The 15,144-nt window shown below is 35.5% G+C and overlaps 1 protein-coding gene and 1 long non-coding RNA gene across 6 annotated transcripts in view; one reads left to right on the plus strand and one right to left on the minus strand.

Moving 5' to 3' along the window:
• Positions 1–472: 472 nt before the first annotated feature.
• LOC125936197 (uncharacterized) lies at positions 473–7,629 on the plus strand. Its single transcript, XR_007461957.1, has 3 exons — positions 473–561; positions 5,832–5,975; positions 7,263–7,629. It is a non-coding gene; the product is annotated as an uncharacterized LOC125936197 (long non-coding RNA).
• The window catches only part of LIMS1 (LIM zinc finger domain containing 1), a 156,677-nt gene continuing 143,339 nt past the window's right edge, over positions 1,807–15,144 (minus strand). For all 5 annotated transcript variants that reach the window (XM_049650162.1, XM_049650163.1, XM_049650164.1 and 2 more), the window contains 8 exons: positions 12,706–12,772; positions 11,778–11,898; positions 11,206–11,355; positions 9,689–9,839; positions 9,085–9,177; positions 8,261–8,309; positions 6,848–6,923; positions 1,807–4,530 (listed from right to left, as the gene is read on the minus strand). In XM_049650162.1, the coding sequence (XP_049506119.1) occupies positions 4,416–4,530; positions 6,848–6,923; positions 8,261–8,309; positions 9,085–9,177; positions 9,689–9,839; positions 11,206–11,355; positions 11,778–11,898; positions 12,706–12,772 (822 nt within the window). In that variant the 3' untranslated portion in view covers positions 1,807–4,415. The remainder of the gene's footprint in view (positions 4,531–6,847; positions 6,924–8,260; positions 8,310–9,084; positions 9,178–9,688; positions 9,840–11,205; positions 11,356–11,777; positions 11,899–12,705; positions 12,773–15,144) is intronic.

Here is a 15,144-nt window from a genome sequence, read left to right on the forward strand (position 1 = left end):
GTACATGTGGGGCAGGGAGAGGTTGTTGGGGGCGGAAATAATAGAAATCAGCCTGTACTAGCTCTACATTCTGGACAGATGGTGGTGCCACTACAGGAAATGAGGAAATGCAGACTTTAGGAAATGAAAGTGGGCCAGGGTGCCCACCCCTGGCCTCCTCCCCTGCCTGGCCAAGTGGTATTCCCCTCTGAAGATCCAGCTCCTCTAGAGGTCTTTCCTCCCCGGCTGCAGGGGCTGCTGCTGCTGCTGTGATCTAGCAAAGCCCTAAGCTCACCTTCACAACACTTCCCACGTGGTGCTGTAATTGCCCATCTCTCCTACTTGGGCGAGAGGAAGCCAAAGATCTGACCTGCTCAGGGCAGGAAAAGACTGTGAGACTCACATCACAGAGGCCCTGGAACCTCTACGTTTAAGGAGGACTAAGGCTCAGGGAGGGAGGGTGCAGTGGAAGAGGAAGAGGTGCCCCTTGAGAGCACCAGACACAGTGCCTCAGGGCTTGCAAAGTGATGTATTAAGATCTCTATCTCTTTTGTTAAGAAGTTCAAAATAACCAGAATTATGGTGAGTAGCAGGAAGACTCCACCCCCATTCTATATGGTTCCAAGATTTGGGTTATACACAGTAACTAGATCATTTTCTTTTATTCATACACGAGTATATTTTATAGTTAGAACTACTTTAATTTTCTCTCTCACATACACAAACACACACATATATACATCTCACCCCCCACCCAAGTAACAGCGTAGAAATATGTATAAGTTTGGAACCACAGGAATACTTGGTTCAAATTCTGGATATGCCACTTTTAAGTCATGCAACTTCCAGGACCTACTTAACATCACTGTGCAACTCCTCTGCTATGAACTGGGAAGAATTTTAAGTAACTCATACAATTGTAAGGATTAAATAAGATAGTATTTGTGGAAACCGCCTTGCGATCTTTATGTAGAGAATGTTTAATTTGGTATTTTTACATGGATGTAGATACAGGATTACTTAAATTGTGTTCCAAAGAAACTACATTTAAAATTGGCTTTAAGTGAACCTTTTTGAAAAAAATTGATATAATTGACATATAACATTATATTAATATCAGATGTACATGATTCAATATCTACACTTGTAAAATGATCACAGGAAGTCTAGTTATCTATTACCATACATAATTATAAAATTTTTTATTCTCAAGAACTTTTAAGATCTGCTCTTGGCAACTTTCAAATATACAATATAATGTTATTAACTACAGTCACCTTGCTGTATAGGACATCTTCATTTTATAATGAAGTTTGTACCTTCTGACTTCTTTTAACCATTTTTCCCACTTTGACACCCCACTTCTGGCAACCACCAATCTGTTCTCTGTATTCTAGGCCCCTTTTTTTTTTTAAGATTCCATATGTTCATGAGTTCATATGGTATTTGTTTTTCTCTGACTTATTTCACTTAGCATAATGCCTTCCAGTTCCATCCATGTTGTTGCAAAGGGCAAGATTTCCTTCTTTTTTGTGGCTGAATAATATTCCATTGCATAATACACCACAATTTCTTTATCCATTCATCTGTGGATGGACACTGAAGTTGTTTCCAAAACAGTTTTCTTATTAGAGATTTTATTTTTTTAAGTAATCTCTACACCCAACGTGGGCCTCAAACTCACAACCCCAAGATCAGGAGTTGCATGTGCCACTACCTGAGCCAGCCAGGGACCACCCCCTCACCAGCTGTTTTCTTAAACATTAGTCCTATCTTCTCATAGTTCTAGGTCTCAAAGTCATTCAAATGAAACAATGTGCAATAGGATTAGTCTTAATAATTATGAACATTTATTAAGCACCAAGAGTATACTGCAATGGTTGCTATACAAAAACATAATTAACAATATAGTGTCCCTGCCATCAAGCTTACATTCTAAAATGAAATACAACAATAATGCTGTAAGCCTACCTCAAAATTTCCTTAACTTAGAAATGGCTATTTTGGCAAGTGAGGCAAAATGACCTATCATTTTAGGTACGATATTAATAAGGCTTTGAACATGATCCAAAGAATGTTTTACTTGTACTCAGACATTTCCCCCAATTATGTTAGGCTTGGTATGAAAAAGAGCACTTAAAAATTGGGTAAGAACAATGAATTATTTCAAATTGCCTTGTAGGACTTTAAACAGAGAAATGCTTACTAGCCTGAGTTTTTCCACAGCCAGGGAAAACCCCATGAAAAGTATTATGAACTCAACCAAGTCTTCTATTCCACTTGCAACTTTTTGACTTCCTCTTCCTTTCCCACAGGTAAGGGCTCCAATGATGTCCCTTATCAAGGAAGGAAGTATTGCATCTAGACAAAATACCCTAGAGTATTAGAACTTCCAGGAAATACCAATTCTTATTTTAAAAGAGTGAGCAAAGACAGTAGTGGGACATCTGGCTATAGGAGAGGCCTGGCTGTGTAAGATATGTAAACAAGCTGAGCTGAGTTCATGCATCTTCAAAATGATTAAGACTATGGGTAAATGGCTGCTCTTCTGTTCCTTATTTCTGCCGTAGGGGTATTTGAGAATTTAGCATCAAGACCCCAAACTGCCAAAGCCTGCACTATTTGGCCTATATCCATAGTATAGTATTTAATAAATACTTTCAAGGTTTTCCTTGCTGGTTACATATTAGCTGACGAAGGCACACAGATGGATTTTATTCTTACTGTCCAATGCAAAGACTGTTTTAAACTTCTGAGTACATACAGTCTTAAACTATATATTGTTTATTTTCAATCATTGATAATTCTTTGAACTCTAAAAGAACACTAAAAAATAATTGGTTATAAGTTATCTGAAAACCAAGATAGAATTTACTCTTGTAAAGTGCATGCACAAACTTTTAAAAAATACATGCATACAAATACTTTAATGGCAGAGTGAGTAGCATCCTGAGTTGTTTTTTTTTTAATGGCAAAACAGTATTTCAGCAATTTTTTAAAAAACCAATACTTTCCTCCTTAGAAGTCTGTCTTGGGAACTTACTTTTAAATGAAAAATAGCAGCAGCAACATTTAACAATTACTCACAAAATTTGCATTGCAAACAAGTTTGCCAAGAAAGAATGGTCTAGAAACTTCAGGATAAACTTTTAAAAAACATTTTATAAGGTAGAATGATTCACTACTTTTGATCTAAAATTGACATTTAAACATCCCCTTCCAATTTAAAAATGTCATTTTTACCTCCTACTTAAATAAAATCCAATTATGAGATTTGAAATAAAAAACTTGAAACACATATCAATATCATTCTTTTAAGATGACAAAAATTAATTTCAATGTGTTTCCCAAAAAAAGGAGAGGAAAAAAAAAAATCTCATCTTAGTGGTGGCAAATGAATTTGGGTTTACAAATCTCAATCAATGCACTTATTTTTGGTATTGCATGAAACAGCTAGGATTCCTGAATTAAGTATGTTTCTAAGGCAAGGCAAGTTTGATTATGTATGAAGCACAGATATTAGTCAGCATGGTTATAAAGGCAAGAAGACCAATACATATAAATTCACTTGTTTTTAAGCGATACATTCTAAGCTACATAAAATTTAATTTTGTGTCCTATTCTAAGACTACATCTTTGACCTTAAGCTTAGAAGCATAATTGCTGTAATCCATTAAAAAATACTTCATTTTTTCCAATATTGTAAAGTGTACTGAATTTTCAAATGTCTAGTATAAATTTTTTTTTGCAAAAAATTTAAAAAGGCATACTATTAGCTAGCTGTAACTACTATGTTAAGTAACTGTATGAAGGAAGAGTTTCACAAGGAGAACAAAATATAAAACTAAGCATAGTAATTATTGAATTTAACAAAAAATGAAATCAAGTAGTTTTGAATGCACTTGTTTCTTGTCTTAGTAATGTGTATATTCATTTTATAACTACTAGTTTGATAAACATACTAACATTCTACAAGATTTGTTTTTCTTGGTTGGTTATTTTTCTTCCTTATATCCTCCCCAACAGCTGTTGGAATTTATTTTCTTTCAAATACAAAGTAAAATAATGTTTCTATTGTATCTGAGTCATGTGAAAGCTGACTCCCTATTTTCATTTTTAAAAGTTAAATTAATTTTTTTGGACCTTGATTAACATGTAACATTTAACCATGTGTTTTTGCTGTTAAGTATAGTCTACATTTCAACAAACTGATAGGGTATTTAACAAAAGCATCATGATCTCATCTGTGTTTTAAATATGATTACACAAGCTTTTTTTCTTTTTTAATGAGAAAAAGGAGATAAAGAAAACCATTCATATAGGCCCTCTTCACTCTCAATTATTTTGAGATACAGCTTTAAACAGGGTGGACCAAGTCAAGTAATGTTGGTAATCTCTTTTCTTTGCACAGAAGAGAAAAAACAAAAGAAAGGAAGTCATTTCCTTCCTAAGGTCTCAGCTAGTTTCTTAAGTCTTTTCTTCAGCTCCAATGGAAATTTCTCATAGCACTTCTTACAGACTGGCTTCATGTCAAACTCCACAAATTTATTCCTAAAGACAGTAACAATAATAAAAGAAATCAGTAGAAAGGTATTTAATACAGATATATAAATAATGTGAGGTAATTTTACTGAAGTAAATGAAGATACAATATGGTGACATTAATATTCATAGCAAAAAATGAATTCTAATCTTAATTCTTGTCATTGTGGAGATGTAAAAAAATTATAATACCATTGGAAAAAAATTGTCCTTATAAATTGATCTTATACATCTCTCTGTTTAATACAGAATGTACATTACATTTTAGTCCATGCTCACATGTATACAGGAAATCTAATGTCAATATAATTTAGGTAGTAGGGTCAATCACATGTTCATGTACCACAAGAACACTTTAAAGAACAGTTATTAAAAGCCAGGAGTTGTATTTTTGTAATGTGAATGACTTTCTCTTTGTTGAAGGCAATATCATTGTACTTAATATTTTAAATTAGGGAGCTATAGGTTTTATCTTTCCTTGCATGAAATGATTTGCCTCCTACCTCCAGCACCAAAAAAATTATCTTCAAAAAAATCTGAAATCATAATGGTTTTTTGGTTGGTTGTCTGACAGAAAAGTTGGTAGGGGAGATATAAGAATGTTTTTAATCACTCTTAAAAAACAGAAATGAAATAGATTGCCTGTGGTTCCATTTTGTAAATGGTTAGCTGTATGGAGAACTCAATGTTTTAAAAGCTAGAACAATACACATTATCTATCAATTTGTTTGTAAAACAGTTCTGGAGAGCACAGGTTTCTAGACAGCCTCCTAAGTATCTGTCATGCATTTCTATTTAGTAATACCATTACAATCGCTCATTACTGTTGAAATCGAGGGTCCTAAACTGTGAACTGAGTATATGCACAACCTTGTAACTTTTGCATTTTCCTAACTTGTATTTAGGCAGCATTTCTGGAACAAATTTAGTGGTACTTTGTTATCTATGACAAATGATTAAATCAGGTGATGTAATTTTAAAGAATAAGGTTAATAACAAAGTTAATTCCTATTATATTTAAAATGAAAAATCTTTCATTTTAAAGCATTACATGGAAATTATTCTCTAGCTATTTTTCACAGAGCTCTTGATGCTGATAGAAATTCAAATGATCTTATTTTTCCATTGACAATTTGATTTAAATAGTACTAATGAGTTACAATATTCTCCCAAAGACTTCTTAGAACAAAAGCTATTAAAACTGCCATTTTTTTTAATGAGGGAAATAAATTATCATTGCTTTCAGAGATACTGCTAAGCAAACCTTCAATTGTTTTAATTTATATTTGAATTTTAATTCCTCTTTATAGAAGGAAACACGAGAACTGGAACAATAAAAAACTTTCGTTGGAGTGCAGAACATAGTGATAACCATGAAGAAAAAAGGACAATCATGCTAGGAATTCAACAGAATTTCAAAGATTGAAATATTTCCCATAAAAATCAGGAATAAAGTAAGTAGGCTTTGAAAACATCAAGAAAATGAATCCATAAACAGTAGCATATGGGTATTCTGTGAAAGCAGATTACATACACCAAAGACATTAGAGCTCTTATTATGTACAGTAGATGGTCTTTGCTTAGATATGAAACATGCTGAAAGGATTTAACTTAATGCAGAGCTTAGAACATGTGATGATTGGAGTTTATCAATTAAATCATTTTAGGCAAAGAAACTGAAAACCAGGATTTTAAAAGCTGCAATTATCAGAGAAAAATACTTTAAAACTTTCCCTAATGTCTACTAAATAGAGATTGGAATTCTTCCCTTTGAATCTACTTAAAAAAAAAAAGAAGAATCTTAGTAATTACCCAAAAGGCCCAGCTCTACAGAGGACAACTACTTGTATTTCAATCTCTGGCGGCTACAAACACATGCCAAAAGGAAGAGACAATAAAAAAGCAAGAGACAAAAAGAGAACAAAACACATTCTAAAGGACTAACCAAAGAAGAAAGTAGTGAAAATGATGATAGAAGGGACAGAAAAGTTTACAAACAGACTGGCTTTTTCTTTTTCTGCTTGTCCTTATCCTTTGCTTCTCTCTCCCGTTTGGCAAGTCGCCTCTTAAATTCTTCTGGCATTTTTTCATAACAGTGTTTGCAGACTGGTTTGAGATCAATTTCAACAAACTTATCCCTTTGAGCAGGACAAAGAAGGAATAGAAGAAACAACATAAAACAATTAAAGGAAGAACCTTTACATGCAGAGGCCTAAATAGAAAGAATAAGGAATCAGATAATTATTTTTAAAAATACTCTATTTAAAAAAATGTTAACCTAAAGTTTTGGTCTTAGGATTCACACGGGACTAAACCGCAGACTTACTTGAGTGTTAATTTAGTGTTGCAGGTAGAACAGGCAAAACAGTTCACACACCAGGCCTTATTCAGAGCAGAGACCACTGGAGAAAGAGCAAAGACACATGGTCACACACTTTGGCGTTCAAAGTGGCATAGCTGACATCCTCAACTCAAACAGAGCTAAGGGTGCCTCCACAACACTTAGAAGAGGTTCTGAGAGGCTTTTTTGCAAAAGAATCACAGGACTAAAAATCTCAGTGCCATTAATTAATGTTTACTGAATCAATCCAATTAATAAATTAATTAAAGGCTATTTTTTCACATTATTAAAAAAACTGAGCACTTAATGTCTTCCGTGACTGTAGGGTTCATCTTAAGGAAGATTACCGTTGCCTTTTTCAATCTTTATTTACAGTTAAAACTTTTCTTCTTCCCTTTAGAGTATCCTGTGAGGCACATAAACAGTATGTACCATACCTTCCCGCCAAAGCCTGCCCTCTCACTCTGTGCATGGTGCAGTGTGTATTTAACATGCATTATGTCACTCAGATGAGCTTTTCTGGCACAGGGCCTGCCTACCAGCACAGTCTCCACTACCACTGGCCCAACAAAGAAATATAGACTAGGTAAGTAATTAAAAAACAATCCAGACGTTAACTTATTTGCCTGTCTTCCAAAGCTGACAAAAAGGAGAGCTTCCTTTGACAGCTTCTTTCACCTGACTACTATGTCACATAGGAGGGAGCTAAGTTTTATTTTCTATGGCACTAAAGATTGCTCTCCTGAAGTAATCCTTTTGCAAACTGCATCATGGGCAGTGTTTCACAAAGTATTTCCCAGGTTGGGTTTTCTGACAGGAAACACGAAGCATGTTGAAAACAGGAATGTTTAAAACTTTGCCAGGAAGTTTTTGGCAAAACTGTGCTAGTGGCTATTAGCAAACACAGCTGCTTCCTTTCTGTCCCAGTTAATCAGCCCTGCCTACTTACAATACAAGGCTGGTAAGTGCTAGAAATGTCTACAGAAAACTGCCAGGTTTTAGCATCTGCAGGGTTAAAGTGACTCTTGCTAACTACCAAGGCAGATTAAGCTGTTCCTAATAAACACTGCTCTACAGCTTCCAAGTTCTATAAATCCAGGGCATGGAAATAGAAACAGATCTCAAGGTTGTTTCACACAATACGTACTGTATTGAATGAATGGTTCACACAATACGTACTGTAACAAGCCTGAGGCACTGCCCTAAAGTATTGTCATAAAGGAGTAACGAATCCAACTTGTACGATATTATCATCTCTGCTATGAATTACTTGAGAAATATGCCAAAGAAAAAGTAACTGATAACGGTCAAATGACAAATAGTAATCAATCTCTTTCTGTTTTTGTGTCATAATTTTGACACAAAATTATGCCATATAAAATCCCTACAGATACTTACCATCACCTTCTATAACACGGTTACAGTGGAAACAAACATCACCAAATAGCTGAAAATGAAAAAAAAAAGTGGTAAAAATTCAAGACATGTTAGAACTAAGGTTTAGAACACCAAACATTTAATACAGTTTCAGTTCTTTCTACCACTTAAAAATAAACAGCTGGCTACCTAGATCCAGAATTTACCCTTATTAGAGAAAATGAGTAAAGTGCATTGACTAGTTTTTACTTTTTACAGTGAAGATAATTTACTCTTCATCACTATCAAAACCCAGAAAATGGCTTTGGAAATGTCCCAGATTTAAGGAGGCTAAAGAAAATGACAACCCTAGACTGGCTCTAGTACTGAAGTGGAAAAAAATGATTCAATGACATTATGGGTTCAAGTGACAAAATGGAATAAATATAATAAAGTATTATATCAATACTGATTAACTATGATTATGTGAGACCACTCCATATTCTTGGGAAATAAAAACTGAAGTATTTAGGGGTAAAGGGCCATGATGAACTTCTGAAATACTTCAGAAAAAAATGTGTGTATATATGAATACATACATTTGTATATGAAGATCTGTGCATTTATTAAGTGTGTGTTTTTACAGAGAGTGGGCCAATGCAAATGATGAAGTAAAAGGTACATAGGTATTCTTCACATTTTTATTTTACAACCTTTCTGTTGACTCTGAAATTATTTCCCAAGTAAAACATTAAAAAATAAAATCTATAGTCCAATGTACATTTTCCAAGAGCTTTCCTTGTAGCTAAAATATTAAGCTCAAACTTATAAAAGTATATCTAGTATCCAATAAGTATGATCAATACCTGGTTATAGTGGGTTTCACAATATGCCAGGCCTTTCCTTTCATAATGTCGATGTCCAAGAAATGGCTTTTCACACTTGGCGCAAACAAAATGCTGAAAAAAATTGCTAGAGGTAATTTTTGAGCTGCCATATTTTATTTATTTAATAAAGTAAAACCCCAAAGTTAAATTATTCTCAGAGAAGGTACATGAAAGTTTGAGGTAGTTATTTCATTTGGCCAGGGGTAACCCTGGGACACTTTCAGTCTTAACTTAATTCAGGTGTCTTGAGTTTTTGACACGTTACTTTAAGACACAGCCTTTTTAAACAACACACAATGAGAAAAGAGGTCAACATGTTAATATCATCTATAAGGGAGGGGCTGCTGCTGGAAATGGACCATGACACTCCTGCCTCGAGAAGGATTTAAGAACAAAAAAGCACACCCTGTATCATTACTGAGAGATCACAAAAGTGTGTATATTCTGTATTCTTAATTTTCTACAATGTCATTTGTCTTGAAAATGTCCGTATTTAATCTTTAGAATTTCCTAATCTTGCCAGCACCTCTGAATGATGGAAATTCAAAAGTACTAGTTAACCCTTCCACCATTTACGACTCACCTCCACATGCCACTGCTTGCCCATAGCATTCACCACACGCCCTTCAATGGGCCGTCGACAAGCGCCACAGATGGGGACCCCCATTTTATCATGGCACGGCAGACAGTACAGCTCTCCTTTCAGCTCCCGGGCATCAGCAGTCAGCTCCTTCCTGTCCATGAGAAATATATCCAACTGAATACTACTACCGAGAGAAAAACAGGCAACTGAGGAGACTGACATACTTTTTAGCAGGTTTTTGAAGATCTCACTATAACAACCTTCTTTTCCCCACTCTTAGTAGTGCTCACAGTAACCTAAATTAATAGGCTTGAACCGGTTTCAGATTCCTATCAAAACATCAATGTCAAGCAATAATGATAAAATGTACAAATAAGTCAGATATATACCATCACACTGGTCATATTTATCACTTCCTTGTCTATGATCACATGATAGTCCTTTTGTCTTCCTGAAAAAGCTAGAGAAGAATCATCACAGTGCTTGGGACAGACTTGGAGATGTTATCTTTACAAAATAACTGAGGTCTAAAGTTAGAGATTAGCTCCATTTACTAACAATTAGACTGTCACCAGCTTTTAAGTTACAGGTTAACAGAAAATAAAAGAAATGCCCAGAACCTTCCTTCCCACAAATGCTTAAGTTCACTATTCTTTTCAGTCTCCTGCATCAATATTACCATTTAGGCAGAGGTGGCCCTAATTAGCCAAATGGACTTGTTTTCATCTGTTTTAAGTAATTCTCCAGAAGTACTAATGACAAATGAACAGAGAAAAATTCCACCAAAGGGAAATAGGCAAGAAAATGAAATAAGGTACAAACTGATAATCCTAAAATAAATGAGGTGGCTATACTCATAGCACAAAGCTGTTTTCTTGATCTTTAGCTTACCTTATCTCTGTCCACCCCCACTATAATTTAGCATGTATGTTCAAACTGATTATAGTAAAGTAACTTTTCCCATTAAATTTTTAGATAGCAAATTTAAAAAATCATAGCTGAACAATTTATCATGAGTCTTTGAAGAAAATAAATCCCTTTAGAAGTAAATAAAATTAAATAAATGTAGTTTAAGATATTTTAAGATAATACCCTAAGTATTACAACTGTAAAAGTTATATATGTACAAAGAGAAGACTTTTTAAAGGTTTTTTTTTTTTTTAATCCTGTATTGAAAAAGCACAGTGATCAAAACAGTTTTTGGGATAACTGAATTTTACCACTAACTGAATACTAAAGGTATATGTATATATGTTATATGTACACACACACACAGGGTGTGGGGAGAGTGTGCTGCACACACTCAAATGTGGCAAAATGTTAAGTGATGAAACTCAATGATGGGTATGTAGGTATTCTTTGTATTAGTCTCTTGACTTCTTCATAGGTTTAAAATGTTCCAGATTACAAGGTGGAGAAAAACAATCTGGTGTGCTGGAGTAAAAGATACAGAAAAAAAGTGATGTTTTACTTTATTTCCACGGTTTGTGCAATAAAAAGGGAAGAAATTGCAGTACCCGCAGTTGGCACAGTTGAAATGGTCTGGATGGTAAGGGTCATTCTTGAATATCAGCGGTTGCTCATCGATGATGGCGTGGCATTTCTGGCAGATGTATTTTCCAAGGCCTCTGGCTTTCTCACGATTATGACAGGGGCGACACAGATGTCTAAACAGAGCCAACACTTTTTTAGAAACTTAAGTTTAAAATCTGAGGTTCTAATAGTTAAAAAGAAATATGCTTCTCATGTCTCTGAAAAGAAGTGAATAATTTAAAAAAAAAATCACACTTGGCTTAACAGCAGAATCAAGCCACTATTTTTTACATGAAAATTTATTTATTCCAACCCAAGTAATCCAACTGATCTTTAAGAAACTCCATCTTAACTACGTATCTCCCTTTTGTTGGCCCAGGGACACCAATTCTAGGGTCCTCTCCTAACAGCCGCCAGATGAGCCAATACAGGCTGCAGTCCCTATACCTTAAACTCAGTGCCTGAAAGCACCTCCTCACAGCCCTAGGGGAAAACAGGCATGACCTTGCAGTAGTTACTTCTCCACCCACACCTAACAAGGATGGAAAACTCCTACCTCCCAGCATTCTTGACAAATCCAATATCTGCCAGAACTTCCTGGCAGAGGTCACAGCGGAAGCACTCAGGATGCCAGCTGTTATTCATGGCTTTGATAACTCGGCCAATGATGAATTCACCTGTGGGAAAGGAACACACAAAGGATGTCCAGGGTGCGTCTTATTGCTGAAAGCAGTAAGGCAAAAGACACAAGGAAAAAGAACACATTTAAACCTTTCTCCACAACTAGGGGCTTTCTACATACATATCGACCACAGTAAGTACTGCATTAGGAAAAAACTCTATTTCATCTGAGTCCTTAGTTTTGATTCTGTGGTCAAATTTTTGGGCTGTCTTATCACATCTCTGAATCTGATTTTCCTTTTCTCAATGATACACTGGGTTCTCTCAAATGCCTTTTGTTTATTTCTGGTCATTGCTGACACAGCACATTTTCTTGAAGCCTATACTTAATTAATTTCTTCTTTCACTAAACTTTAGAACATTCTACTCAGTTTCTCCAATTTCTGGAGACTCTCTAGTAAAGCTGCTAGCAACCCATGAGGTGGCTAAAATGCAAGCAAGTTAAACACTTGTGTTACACACAGCAATCCTTAAGCATGTGAAGCACCCCTCCAATGTTTTCCCTGTCTCTCTCTTGGCAACCTCAAAAGCGAGTAAAGGCTGAATTAACAGGGGACAAGAATATTCCAAAGGATCATCTAATAAAAGTCCTAATCAATCCCCAAAAAACTTTACACTAGATGTCCTTAAAAAACATTTCTCTCTGGGTTTTGATATTCTTCCAGTTTGTTATATATTAGTGATAAGGAAAAGGATGTACAAAGTACCTGAATGCTATTTATAATGAGCACTAAACACCATTTCCACCATTGACATAATTTTGAGACTCACTTTTTACTCTGCTATTCAGCAGTAAAACTTACCACACTGATGACAGCAAGGAGCAAAGAGCATCTGAAAGTCATGTTCACAGTACTTCCTTCCTTCAAACTGAAATAGAAAGTACCATCAGCTTGTATAGATGAAACAATCACAGGATGAATATAATTATTCTGTGGAGACATATGGAAAGATGTTTTTGAACTAAGAGCCCTGCCCTAAGAATTATAATTCTACTGAGATGTTTAAAAGCAGATGTACTTTTGTACTTTACCTACACCTACCTGCATGTGGGTACAGGAAAGACATACTCAACAACTGGTACTATGGCTCCAGAGTACAGTGAACTCCCTCTAACAATGATGAACTGTTTTCTGGCTTGCAGACTCACCTTTAGGAGTCTAATGAGAGCGGTGGACTCCTCTCCCTAGAAAATACACATATATACACAAACCGTTTCCCACTTTTTTTACGTTGATATCTGAAATGTTGTATTATAAACTTAAATATTTACAAAGGGTAGATAGTCGAGTATATTTTAGATCTAAACATTTTAAAATGAGGCCAAAACCCATTAAAAAATATTCTATTTTAGGGGCGTTTGGGTGGTTCAGTCGGTTAAGCGTCTGACTTTGGCTCAGGTCATGATCTCGCAGTTCATGGGTTTGAGCCCCACGTCGGGCTCTGTGCTTTGGATTATGTGTCTCCCCCTCTCTCTCTGCTCCTCCCCCATTCATGCTCTATCTCTCTCTGTCTCTCAAAAACTAAACGTTAAAAAAATTTTTTTTAAATTCTATTTTAATAGTTGGAAAATTCACATCCTCTACTTCTCTCCTTGAACTATTTCCATTTCATTTCCCACAAAGTTTTATCCTGGTATGATATTTTTTCCTAAATTCCATACTAAAGTCTTTAACAGATCACCCTACCATACTACTCAGCAATTAAAATGTATATAACAAAACTTTAAAATTTGTTTTACTACCTGAACCCATGAACTCTAAAAGCTAAAAACATTTTTTATTCTGGATTAAGTTATCATTATAATTATTAGTACACAAATAGTTAAAACATGAATATGTGTACAAATGTCAAATTTTACTTTCTACTATTTGTTTACTTAAGCCTATCGTGGAGCAGCTGGGTACCTCAATTGGTTAAGCACCCGACTTCGGCTCAGGTCATGATCTCACAGTTCATGAGTTGTAGCCCTGCATCGGGCTCTGTGCTAACAGCTCAGAGCCTGGAGCCTGCTTTGGATTCTGTGTCTCCCTCTCTCTCTGCCACACCCCTGCTCACACTCTATCTCTCAAAAATAAATAAACATTAAAAAATTAAAAAAAAAAAAGAAAACTGTCTCAATGAGATGAGCAGGGCTCCCCTTCCTCTCACAATTATTCCATGTATCCACAGATAAATAGGACTTACCAATGGAAGAGTTCAACATGAATTTCTATTTTGGGGGCTGCTTTTTACCCTCTTCACATAAATAAGTCATGAGAATTATAGCATGTCTCCCTTTGTATCTTTGAACTCCTTACAATGTTCACATATTGCATATTGTTTGACTATCAAAATCCATTTTTAGTGATGTAGCAGTAGTCAACTAAATTTGGTCAATTGTGGAAATTAGCTGCAGATTTAGCTCAATTTATTGAACATATCCACTATAGCTTAATCTGCAGACCAGCCCAAGTAGATTTATTTTGTGCCAGAAAAAGGCTTACTTCATTTTGAAATTCAAATGGATGAACTCTAATACGTTTAATGAATCTGTTTTTAAAAAAATTTTTTAATTCATGTTTATTTTTGAGAGAGCATGAGCAGGGAAGGGGCAGAGAGAGAGGGAGACACAGAATCCGAAATAGGCTCCAGGCTCTGAGCTGTCAGCACAGAGCCCAATGCGGGGTTCAAACTCACGAACCGTGAGATCATGACCTGAGCGGAAGTTGGACACCCACCTGGGTGGGTGAGCCACCCAGGCTGGATGCCCCCGTTTTTTTTTTAATTTTTAAATTAATGTAATGAATCTGTTTTCAGAAGTTACAAACAGATAATCATAAATTGATATGCCATATTACCCAGTTCTCTGTCATAATGCACTGTGGGTAGCCCCAACCAGAAGTTATTTATGAAGTAAATACGTTCCTTTATTGGATGTTACAAACATATATAGAAATCAGATGTTTAGCTTTTAGCAGTAATTAAAAAAAGAAATCAAGGGGTGCCTAGGTGGTTCAGTCGGTTGGGTGACTTGGACTTCAGCTCAGGTCATGATCTCATGGTCTGTGGGTTCGAGCCCTGCGTTGGGCTTTGTGCTGACAGCTCAGAGCCTGGAGCCTGCTTTAGATTCTGTGTCTCCCTGTCTCTCTTCTTCCCTTTGTGTTCTATCAAAAATAAACATTAAAAAATTTTTAAAAAAGAGAGAAATCAAATATAAAGACTCAGAAACAACTCCACTGATTTAGTTGGAACCGATAAAC

The sequence above is a fragment of the Panthera uncia genome (genome assembly GCF_023721935.1).
Source record: "Panthera uncia isolate 11264 chromosome A3 unlocalized genomic scaffold, Puncia_PCG_1.0 HiC_scaffold_11, whole genome shotgun sequence".
NCBI classification, from domain to species: Eukaryota; Metazoa; Chordata; class Mammalia; order Carnivora; family Felidae; genus Panthera; species Panthera uncia.